The sequence below is a fragment of the Mesoplodon densirostris genome, chromosome 3 (genome assembly GCF_025265405.1).
Source record: "Mesoplodon densirostris isolate mMesDen1 chromosome 3, mMesDen1 primary haplotype, whole genome shotgun sequence".
Classification (NCBI taxonomy): Eukaryota; Metazoa; Chordata; class Mammalia; order Artiodactyla; family Ziphiidae; genus Mesoplodon; species Mesoplodon densirostris.
Window position 1 is genome coordinate 65,834,544 of NC_082663.1, and position 12,574 is coordinate 65,847,117.

The 12,574-nt window shown below is 38.7% G+C and overlaps 1 protein-coding gene across 2 annotated transcripts in view; it reads left to right on the forward strand.

Moving 5' to 3' along the window:
- The window catches only part of MSH3 (mutS homolog 3), a 182,782-nt gene extending 175,359 nt beyond the window's left edge, over nt 1-7,423 (forward strand). For both annotated transcript variants that reach the window (XM_060093103.1, XM_060093104.1), the window contains exons 23-24: nt 4,230-4,401; nt 6,758-7,423. In XM_060093103.1, coding sequence (XP_059949086.1) covers nt 4,230-4,401; nt 6,758-6,866 — 281 coding nt within the window. In that variant the 3' untranslated portion in view covers nt 6,867-7,423. The remainder of the gene's footprint in view (nt 1-4,229; nt 4,402-6,757) is intronic.
- The last annotated feature ends 5,151 nt before the right edge of the window (nt 7,424-12,574 follow it).

Consider the following 12,574-nt stretch of genomic DNA (forward strand, 5'->3'; position numbering starts at 1 on the left):
GGACCTAAGATAAATGTAATGTTAGGCAGTCCTGGCCTTTCACCACCATGCGGTCTTGAAAAACACATCATAAATTCTCTCATGGAAGCAGTTTTGTATCTATTCATCTGCATCCAAAGTGACAGGAGGAGCTTATAAGCTAAAATCCAATGGGATAAACAAAACAGAGTTCACTAGCAGGGAAGGGTCAGTGGTAAGTGTTTGATGTGAACTGACTACTAACTCAGACCCTTACATCTTAAGTGTTTTGGCATTTTATTTTATTGATTTAGATTTTTATTCATGAACATAATTTTTAAAAACTAAATAATGCTAAAGACTCACAGTAACAGGCAGTGGTCCCCTGCTTCCATCCTTTTATTACTCCACGGCCCCTCCCAATCCCAGTCCCAAGGCAACTGCTTTTGACTCTTTCATCCATTTCTTCCATAGTTCTAAATACTGTGCTTATTTTCCTATCTCTTGGTTCATCAACCTGACACAATATTTACTGACTTCTGTTAAATGAGGGTCTTCCACCCTCCCTCCCCCTTCCTCCTGGTATAGTAGTTTCACGTTTTTTCCGTTTCATTCACATTCATTGTTTTCACTATTACTGCCAGTAGGTATTGCTTACTCATGAGCCAAGTATGTTTTCTTTCTTTTACAACGTTTTTCTTGAAGGTGATAATTGTTTTTATTCTTTCATTGTTTTATTTGAGTCTATTGTTGAAAGTTCCTGTATCCTCCAGTAGCTTTGCAAAACACCTCTCTAGACAGTTTTCCACATGACTGAACCTGTTGGTTCCAGTTTTCCCCACTGGTTTCATTCTTCCTGGAGCCCTTTGTCTTCCTGCTCATCTGAACTGGTTGTTTCCTAGGCCTGCTGCCCAGCTGTTGCTGTCATCCTAGGAAGTCTCTTAACCTTTCCTCTGTGCATTTGACTGCACGTAACAGAACACTTGGGCTCACACCAGCTCAGACGATGAGGATACGTATAATCTCGTATTACAGGAACCTCAGGAAGAGTGGGCTTCAGCTCCTCTTCTATGCAGTTCTCCAGGCTTTGCCTTCCTGCCCTGCTGGTTTCATCATCAGACTAGCAGCAAGATGGCTGCAGCTCTTTTGGGCATCGCATCCAGAATTGACAATGTCAGAAGGAATAAAAGGGACCAGCTTTTCCTGTGACTCTTTCTTAGGAGCAAGGGAACTTTTCTTAGATACCCACTAGCATCTCATCCGTGTCCTATCTTATTTTCAGGATTGAATCACATGATCATTCTTAAACCAATTCCTAGAAGTAAGAATGGAAGGGATAACTTTGGTCAGCCTAGACTAATTGGGATCAACATTTGGAGCTGGATATGAGGACACTGCTCCCTGAGATAAATGGTCAGGGAGTTAATTCATTTATAAATCAGGGTTTTCTTAGAGGTGGAATAGATTTTGGATAGGCTACTAATAATATCAACTAAAGAAGGTAAAGTTTTTAAGATTTTGCATGAATGAAAATGCCTTGTGAGCATTGAAGAGTAACAAACTATCCAGGTTAGCAGGTAGTGGTTTCTACATGCTTCTTTCCTAGTCTTTTCCTACCCACTTTGTCACCTGTTCTTTGTGTTCCTTAAGTTTTATTTGGAGGCAAAAGGTATTCTTAGTGCTTTGTAATGTGAGTTTTAGTCTATGTATTCCTGATAGTGTCAGCATTCTTTTCACCTCCCACCTCTAGCACCCACCCTTAGAAAGATATTATTTGTCTGTTGCTGAATTCTTAGAGGAGATTAAAGAAAATTCCATTATCCTTTTTCTCCATTGTGTTCAGTCTTTTGGCTTTTTAGCTTTTAGCTGATAAAAGAATAAAGCATACACGTTTATCAAATGAAATAATATATGAGAAAAGCTCCTGATAAACTTATAATAAGTATACTAGGGTCTCAGAAATCATTGTGAATCTGGTTCATCTTGGACATTTTTGCAATACCGTGCAATTATATTGAATTTTGTAATAAAAGCTGCATAATCCCAAGCTGCTTTAGGTTTACCAGAGATTAAACTGTATGCCGCTGTTGGGGAAGAATTTGTTCTCTACCCTTCTTGGTTCTTTGGCTGGTCTAATAATCAAATTAACATAAGACAGATTAACAGGAGAAAACCAAATTTAATTATGTATCTACGGGGGCCTCATAAGAATATGAGGGCAAGTCAGGCAGTTGAGGCTTCTATGCCATCCTGAGCTAAGGAATGGGATATGAGACTGGGGCATCAAAGGGGAGGAGGGTAATTCACAGGGAAATAAGAAAAACAGATATTTGGTAATTAGATGTTTGTCTTGCCCTATACATAGGTCATTCAGATAAATGTTCTCTGTGGTAACAGTCTGTCTCTGAGCCAGGGCCCCCCCCACCTCTATCTAAATTCTTTTAGGCCGTTGAAGGGGGAGCTAAAAAGCCCTTCCTGAACCTGTTGGACCTCCCCTGTCTTCAGCCCCAGACACTCTGCATGCCAGAGTGGCACATCTTGGGGAGCCTTGTTCTGAATCCCTTCACAGTCTTGTCTTTGTATTATTGTACTTCATTGTATCCCAATTCTTTAAAAGTTTTAACTTCATGTATATGTACTATGTGGTAGACTGCTTCCTGAGGAAGCAGATTCTGAGGTTTACATGCCAGAGTTTATTGGGGAGCGCTCTCACCATCAACACCCGAGCAGGACTGGACAGTCCTGGGCTGTGTTACAGTTATAAGGCTTCAGCCCACCCTGCAGAGAGCTCTGACGAGGGTTGGTCCTTCAGAGTTACCTCAACTTCGGGTGAGAGAGCCAGGCCTTATACCTTTTATTAGTTATCTACTGTTGCATAATAAATTACCCCCCAAAACATAGCAGCTTAGCACAGCAAATATTTATTATCTCATAATTTCTGTGGAGCAGGAATCCAGGGGCAGCTCAGCTGAACACCTCTGCCTCACAGTCTCTCACAGGCTACATCATGGTATCGGCCAGGGCAGCAGTCGCTTCAGGGTTTGACTGGGGCAATCCACTTCGCAGCCCACTCACATGCTGTTGGCAGACCTCAGAATAGCCACTTCCAAGTCCACTCACGTGGCTGTTGGTAGGCTTCCAGGCCCTCACTGACTTGTTGGCCAGAGACATCAGTTTCTTTCCATGGGACCTCCATGGGGCAGCCCACAATATGACCACAGGCTTCCCTTAGAGCAAACAAGCCAGAAAGAAAGTGAGAGTGCCCAAAACAGGCCACAGTCTTTCATGATGTAATTTCAAAAGTGACAGGCCATAATTTTTGTCATATTCTATTCATTTGAAGCAAGTCCTTTGAACCAGCCCACACTCAAGGAGAGGGAATGACACAAGGGCTTGAACACAGGGAGGCAGAGAACTTTGGTGGCCATCCTAGAGGCTGCCTACAAACCCCCATAGCAACCAGTCACTGGACGCAGGTTGCCCAAGATGGGACGTGGCCTTGGGTGAAGCAGTTCTCTTCAGCTGAGGAAGTTCCCAAAGGGAGCACACAGCTGAGAGTTGCAGGCTTAACAGCCTTCCTGACAGTTGGGGCAGTAAACCCTTCAGTCCTGAGTGGGATTTGGGTGGTACCAAAGCATCCACTTCAATATGTATAGCTCTTAGTTAACTAGGATGTTTAATAAGCCAGAATTTCTCAGTCTTGTTATTTAAACTGTGCAACATGTAATATTTCCTTATCTGTTTTTGTGGTTTTCTAGCACTCTTAGAAACATCTTTTATATATGTTACTTTACAGAGTGTATTACAAGACTGATGAATATATTCTTCCACTGGAAAACACTTTTTTTTAAATCTATTTTTAAAGGAGAAATTGTATTGTACCACGTATCAGAATCACTTTTTTGATATAGGTCAGTGGAAATTTTTCAGCAAACAGCATAAAACTAAATACTTCTTAGCTTACAATGAGTAATTGTTAAACACCATTTTAACTGAGCTAAAAGATAGATTCTAAATTCAAAAGCATTTTCAAAGCAGTATTTACCCTTTTCTAGATATGTAGTGTTGATAAAAGGAGCTAACAAGGGATTAGGAACAATGGATTTCTTTTTCAGGTTATAAATTTTAATTGAATAAAGTTATAAGAATTTGTATGTTGTCTTTAATCCTCTAATTTCTTTCAACTTTCAATAATGGTTTTCTTTGTCTCCCTCTCTCTCTCTCTCTCTCTCTCTCTCTCTCTCTCTCTCTCTCTTTTAACAATTTTTTAGGTGAAGAAGACCAGGTTCCTGATTTTGTCACTTTTCTTTATCAAATAACCAGAGGAGTTGCAGCAAGGAGTTATGGACTCAATGTGGCTAAACTAGCAGATGTTCCTGGAGAAATTTTAAAGAAAGCAGCTAGCAAATCAAAAGAGCTGGAAGGATTAGTAAATATGAAAAGGTCAGAATGATTGTGCTGCATTTTTTGATTTATAATGAAATCTTCCAAGTTGTCCCAGGAAGAGGATTGTCCTGTAAATGAACATCAGAACTTCCTTCAAGTGTCTCTTCAAGTGTTGTGAAACATTTAATTACAATAAAATGAAAACAGCTCTTACCAAAGCTCACGTGAATTCACTCATGCCTCTCTAGTCAGATCTTTTATTAAGTTGATAAATTGGTTCTTTTAATCATTTTTCTAAAGAATTAACTTCTTAATATGTACAACACATTTGTTGCCTAAAATATTTATGCAAAAAATTACTAATGTTAACCTCAATATATAAAATGTTTAGAGTACTTCTTTTATTCATATATTGCATTCAGATATGCAGTGGTTGCATTCAGAAATGAAGAATTCTGTCAGGACAGGAATGAAAATAACAGTATCACATAACTAGGTGATTAGAGTCAGTATCCACATGTCACTTACTTTGTGGATTAGTTTGTGACAAAGTTTTCATTCTAACCGACTTCTCCATCATCTAGGAACGCTTTTGTGAATGCTCTCACTTTTTACCCTGGATAGCCAGCAAGTATATAGTCGTATATATACTAATCTTCATATAAACCTGAGACATACTTTGGAAGGAAGATATTCGTAGGAAAATACCATGCTAATAAATAATAAATTATAGCCTTTTTTCCCCAAATATAAGATTATATTATAAAACAACATAAGCTCCTCCCCTACCTCCTACCCCATTCTTTCTCTGCTTGGAGAGTCTGATCGGCCTGGGGCAGGACATGATTGCCCTGGTCCATAACCATATGACCAAGAGTGAACAGGCTGTTAGTCCAATAGAACATCTTGGCTGACCACTATACTGTAAGAATATGTTTTAGTTCTGGAATTCATCCCCTATTTAAATACTGAAATATTAACACCTAATATTAGTTAAACAATTGCCAACTTGTATACTGACGTACAGTTGTGCAACCAACTTCTCTTTCTCCTCTCCTTCCTCTGTGGTTCTGCCTTGCACTCCACACTTTGCAGTGGTAAATGGTGGTGAATCAGGTCCAAAGTGCTGGAATACTATAAAAGACATATCGTTTCCTCTGTTGACATTCTCTTCTGGATCCTTTCCTCAATGCCAAGTTAGAAACAAATGTAATCAGTGACCGCTTATTTCTAGTTATTTGTAACAAAATAGATTAACATAAAATTTTTCTAGAGAGAAATGTAATCATCTATGAGAGTTTAAAAATAAGCTTAGCCCTTAGTTCTTTGGGCTGATTTAAATCCTCTCTTGTTGTCTTCTTATTTTTCTTTTTCCCTACAGAAACTAGAATAAAACTTTACTACTAAAGATACATAAGCAAGATGGTGATAAAATATGAGAGTTTATACATGTTGCTGCTATATAGCCTATAAAGCAAGAGCAGTGAAATTCACAGGTTATTTATAAATATTTTAACTCTTCCAACTAGTATATGACATTTTGAAATCTAGAAAGTTATCTTAAAAAGACAGACTTATAGAAAGAGGTTGCATTGGGATGGAATCTGATGATTTATCAGGATACACTGCATTTATTGTTTTTCCTTTTCACTAAAAGTGCCTGTCACATCGATTCCATTGGCGAGGTCAAAGAAAGCAAACTGAATCCAGTCCATTCATGTGGGTTTGGTAATAGCAAATATTTATTGAATGCTTGCTGTGTGCACCAGCAAGTCTGGGCAGTCAGTCCTTTGCAGCAGCCTAGACACTGTGCCAGTTACTGTTCTTATTGCTTTATATACATTAACTCACTTAATCCTTACGACAGCCTTGTGAGATAGGTACTGCTGTCATCCCCATGTTATAGTTGGGGAAAATGAGGCTAAGTGGGGGTAGGAAGCCGACCAGGAAACCAGGGTCACGCAGCTAGTTGGTGCTGGAGCAGTGATTGGAACTCAAATACTCCCTCTTCAGACCCTAAGTAGGTCTCTGTTATGTTGGCATTTTACTCTTTCCATAGCCTGCATTATTTTATTTATTTATTTATTTTTTTAGCCTGCATTATTTTATTAAATCAATTTTACTTTTCATCCTGTGAGCACACATAGCCTCTGGCTGAGTTAGAAGAGGGAGGAAGCTGGGCTCTCCCCTCCCCAGAGGCAAGAGAGCTGATCAACAACTTTGGTCTCTTGATTATAGTAGCAACACTGAAAAACTTGTTTCTCAGGAAGGCTGATGCATCCTGACATAGCTTCCCAACCACAGGACCTTGCCTGTGAGTCTAATGTTACAGACTTTTCATAGCTTTCCATGAGATGTACTGGCCTCTAACAATTTCATTTATAAAAGAAATAGTATTTTATTTTCTCTCCAGGAAAAGACTAAAGTGTTTTGCGAAGTTATGGACGATAAATGATGCAAATGATTTGCAAAAGTGGATGGATGAGTTCAAACTGGAAGAAATTACAGACTTCTCTTCCTGATGAAAATGAAGACTACGTTTTGGAACCAAAAAATAGAGAATTAAAAATACCAACTGTATAAAACAACTCTCTAGTAACAGCCCATCTTTGACCTGAGCATAAAACTTGACCGTGGTATATTCCTGTTAGAAACAGGGAGGACTTTTGTGTAGAAAGTCTGTTTCAGGTTCCTGCCATCCTTTTAAAAGTATAAACACTTTTGAATATTAAGATTTCTATCATGTCATTAGAAAATCTCATGGACGGTAAGATTCAAATAAAATCAAAAACTTCTAAGTAAAACCTGGAGTGGTAGAATATACAGTTCATGAACTTTTAGAGTGATATAAAAATTTAATGCATAATCTTATTTGTTTCAGTTCAGATAATTTGCAACTGGTTGAAATGCCTTGCAGGAATATACCTTTTCATTCGAACTAAAAGAATTTTATAATGCCACCAGTTTATTCACTGTAAGCATAAGAATTTTTGAAGAGAAATAGAATTATCAGGCTTTTAGAAACTAGAGCACAGAAAGAGTAAGGTCATATGAAATTTGAAAAGCTAAATATTGTCATAGTTTTAAGCAATTTGAAGATTGTTGGATTAAATTATTTGTCATTCAAGTAATAAACATCTGATAAATACTTGCTATATATGATTTTTTTTCATGTTGAATTTGGGGGTTCTCAACTATTTGGGACATTTGTTACTTTTTAGGTTTAATTGTGGAACCAAGGTTGCTGCTCCTCCCAAGTACACAGAACTGAGCTTTCTCATTTTGGACCTTTCTACAAACTGATATAGCAAATGTATGATCTTCCCAGTATTGAACCTTATAGCTATGTTGATTCATAACAATGCTCCCTCCCTGCACGTTTAGGGTGACAGTGCTCAGCTTTGTCCCTGAGCTTTTTATAGCACTTACAACCTGGCTTCTCATATCCATATTCTTTTTGTTTCTAAATATATGATCTTGCACAAAGGCTTCCCATCCTGTTTCCCACTCGGTTTTCATTCCTACTCAGTGAAATGCCTTCACTTGATGGCCACATTTCTAATTTCTTCTTTAGATTCTTTTTTTTTTTTTAGCTGCACCGCGCAGCTTGCGGGATCTTAGTTCCCCGACCAGGGATGGAACCTGCACCCCTTGCAGTGGAAGCGTGGAGTCTTAACCACTGGACCGCCAGGGAAGGTCCCTTTAGATCATTTCTTACAGTGAGCCCTGGACATAGTCAATTAAGTCTCCCCAAGGTGATGAAGAGCAGTTGGTTGCTACACTTTTGAGTCACTCATGCTTTAGCCCTGTGATTCCCCACCTTTATGGAGTTAGAATATGATGTAGTTTGATTCCTCCATCCTTCCAGAAATATTAACATACAGTGAAATTCTCTAATGTATCTCCAAATAGAATTAGTTGGGATTTACTCTTTAAATTTTAAAAATAACACTTTTAAAGCAATGTTTCAATACTCCATAAGACCATAAATGTTTTATATTAACAGAGGTAGTGCCGTAACCTTACTGGCACGCCAGCAGAAAAAGGAGATGAATCCAGGAATGTCACGCTCATGCCTGAGGGAGCTGCAGGGACCAGCAATCACAGGTCATATCCAAGTGGATAGTTGGGGCTATCTCTGGCTTGCCCAGGCCAGTGTCAACATTCAAGCAGGTAAGAGTTTCAGGAGCAGTGTGTCCAGGCAGTGACGGTCCACAGTGTCTGGCAAGTGACAATGTGGAATATTACAAGGTAGATTCTCTAACATAAAGCAGGATATCAGCCAGCCAGCCAATTTGCAAGAGGTCAGGCCTGCTCCAAGTTTGGAAGAAGATCAGCACTGCCAAACTGCAATTCTAAGTGAGGCTCCTTCCCAGCCAGGGTGCTGAGGTGTTGAAGGGAAAGTTGTGTCAGAGTCTTAGACATGAAGATTGTACACATGCCATGGAGATGGGCAGGAAAGATGCCATTGATTGGGTATGTACTCCAGGTATCAAACTTAAGGAGTGCTGCAATTCTAATATTAGATATAATGTCTTTTGAGATCCTGATTTGATTTCCTTTAGTTATATACCTGGAAGTGGGATTGCTGGATGGTATGGTAGTTCTATTTTTTATTTCTTGAGCAAGCTCCATACTGTTTTCCATAATGGTGGTACCAATTTACAGTCTCACCAACAGGGTACAAGGGTTCCCTTTTCTCCACACGTTCACCAACACTTGTTACTGCTTGTCTTTTTGATAATAGCCATCCAAAAGGGTGTGAGCTGATACCTCATTGTGGTTTTATTTGCATTTCTCTGATGATTGTAGTCAGTTTTATAACATTTTTATCACCCTAAAATCTGTTGTCATTAGCAGTTACTCTCTATTCCTCTCCCAAATCCCCAGTCCTAGACAGTCACTAACCTGCTTTCTGTCTCTATAGATTTGCTATTTTGGACATTTCATATGAATGGAATTATACAATATGTGGTCTTTGGTGTCTGGCTTCTTTCATTTAACTTACTGTTTTCAAGGTTCATCCATGTTGTAGCAGGTAGCAGTACTTCATTCTTTTTTTTTACTGAAAACTATTCCATTATATGTATATACCACATTTTGTTTATCCGTTCATCAACTGATACACATTTGGTCTCTTTCCATTTTTTGGCTATTATGAATAGTTCTACTGTGAACATTTATGTACAGATTTTTATGTGGCAAGCCACAAGATTTTTTTTTAATTTAATTTATTTATTTATTTATGGCTGTGTTGGGTCTTCATTTCTGTGTGAGGGCTTTCTCTAGTTGTGGCAAGTGGGGGCCACTCTTCATCGCAGTGCGTGGGCCTCTCACTGTTGCGGCCTCTCTTGTTGTGGAGCCCAGGCTCCAGACGCGTAGGCTCAGTAGTTGTGGCGCACGGGCCTAGTTGCTCCGCGGCATGTGGGATCTTCCCAGACCAAGGCTCGAACCCATGTCCCCTGCATTGGCAGGCAGATTCTCAACCACTGCGCCACCAGGGAAGCCCCCACAAGATTTTTTTTAGAGCTACCCCCCAATAATTCTAAAGTGCAGTCTGGTTTGTGAACCACTAGTCTCATAGATTACAAGTGACTAAGCAATATTTTTCATTGGATTGACCATCATTTGGTCTCTCTCCTCTGCTTAATCTATCATTTAGACAAAGCATGGCATACTGTAGAACCCCAATAAATGTTGAAATAGAAAAAGAAAAACCAAACCCTTTCATATTAGAAATCCAACGAAATGACTCTTCGTTTCATAATCAAGATACTATTTCACTAGGGATTCAAGATCCATATAGAAGTATACTATATCTTAAAATAAAAAAAATAAAATTTCTTCTGCCAGTTTGTCCAAGTTAGAGCCTGTTGTCTTGGTGGTAGTGGTAAGGTAGCTGGTGAAATAGTGCTCACTGCATGAATTCCAGAGTAAAGACTAGATTGATTCCAATGTGGTCTACAAATTATTGTAGAGCTTTACTAAGTTCCAAGATCAGTATTAATTACTGCTGTGCCAAGTAATTATAAAAGTGTCATTTGATGTTTCACACTAAGAACATGGGTGGAGAGAAAAAGGAACCTGGATTAATACCATCTGCGGTTTCTAACTTTGTAATTACCTTCAATTCCTCTTTGGAACATTGTGGTTAGTATAGATGATTATCGTTAGGTTTATTAATGTTCAAAGAGGTATTACTATTAGGGAGATATCCATTCTGGTTTGCCTAGGATGAATCTGGGACATTCTGGTCTACACCTGTTTTCCTGGTGTACTTGTTAAGAGCCTCTTTCACTCAAAAGTGTCCTGTTCTGAATAATAAATTACGTGGTTACCCTAGTTTTAGGTGCTAATTCATGGACACACTTACCGACTTGATGGATTTTGAATGTCTTTAAAAATTGATTTTTTTCAACTAGCCCCGTGAGCCACAATTACTGAGCCTGCGCGTCGGGAGCCTGGGCTCCGCAACAAGAGAGGCCGCAATAGTAAGAGGCCCGCGCACCGCGATGAGGAGTGGCCCCCACTTGCCGCAACTAGAGAAAGCCCTTGCACAGAAACAAAGACCCAACACAGCCATAAATAAATAAATTTTTTTTAAAAATTTAAAAATTGATTTTTTTTAACCCACTGTATGAACTGATTTTTATCTGAACTATCTGCCAGTTGTTTTTTGCTTGTTTATAATAAATGCTTTACATTGTGGCATTTAGAAGCTACCACTCTGGTTATTGGCATGTTAGAGCTTTACTACCTAAGCTGTTTTTGAGACTAAATCCCCAGAGATAACTTTGTCATCGGCCTTGTCTCGATGAAGATGGTGAAGAGTATGCACCTATATGATCATGAGACACACAGCAGGGCTGTCGTCTGGCAGAAATAATCATTGATCTCGGGACAAAGAACCCTTTTCTCTAGTTGTTTTGTCCTTTGCTCAAATCATCCTTTCATTGCCTTTGACTGTATCCTTTTTCTTTTTAACATTCAGAAGTCATTTTATTTTCTACATCAGAAATATTATGTGCCATTTTAACCTCCTTTTCAGCCTCATGCTCCTTTTTTTAAAACCTTACTTCCATGAATCTCCTTCATTGGATGTAGGGATGTCCCGCCCTCTATCAGAATCACCTAAGGAGGTTTTATTCTATTTTATTTTTTTTAATTTTATTGAAGTATAGTTGATTTACAATGTTATGTTAATTTCTGCTGTACAGCAAAATGATTTAGTTATACATATTTATATTCTTTTTCATATTCTTTTCCATTATGGTTTATCACAGGATACTGCTATACAGTAGGACCTGTTGTTTATCCATACTATATATAATAGTTTGCATCTGCTAATCCCAAACTCCCATCCTTCCCTCCCCTATCCCTCCCTCCCCCTTGGCAACCTCAGGTCTGTTCTCTTTATCTGTGAGTCTATTTCTGTTTGATAGATATGTTCATTTGTGTCGTATTTTAGATTCCACATATAAGTGATATCGTATGGTATTTGTCTGTCTCTTTCTGACTTAACTTCACTTGGTATGATAATCTCTAGGTCCATCCATGTTGCTGCAAATGGCATTGTTTCATTCTTTTTTAAGGCTGAGTAATAATCCGTTGTGTATATATACATATACATATATATATATATATATATATATACAGACACATATATATACACAATTTTACACACACACACACACACACCACATCTTTGTCCATTCGTCGATGGACATTCAGGTTGTTTGCATGTCTTGGCTATTGTAAATAGTACTGTTGTGAACATAGGGGTGTATGTATCTTTTTAAATTATAGTTTTGTCTGGATATATGCCCAGGAGTGGGATTGCTGGATCATATGGTAACTCTATTTTTAATTTTTTGAGGAACCTCTATACTGTTTTCCAATAGTGACTGTACCAGTTTACATTCCCACCAACAGTGTAGGAGGGTTCCCATTTCTCCACACTTCCTCCAGCATTTATTATTTGTAGACATGTTGATGATGGCCATTCTGACCGATGTGAGGTGGTACCTCATTGTAGTTTCAGAATCACCTAAGGAGGTTTTAAATACAGATTTCTAGGCCTCACTTTAGCTCTGCTGAATCTGAATCTTTGAGGTTGGTACACAAGAATATCAGTCAGTGTTCATTTTTGTCCTCATCTCTTCTTTCCCATTTTCTCTCTCCTTTCCTTTTCTCACTTCTCCCTACATGATTAGTGGTCTTGTCTCCAAAG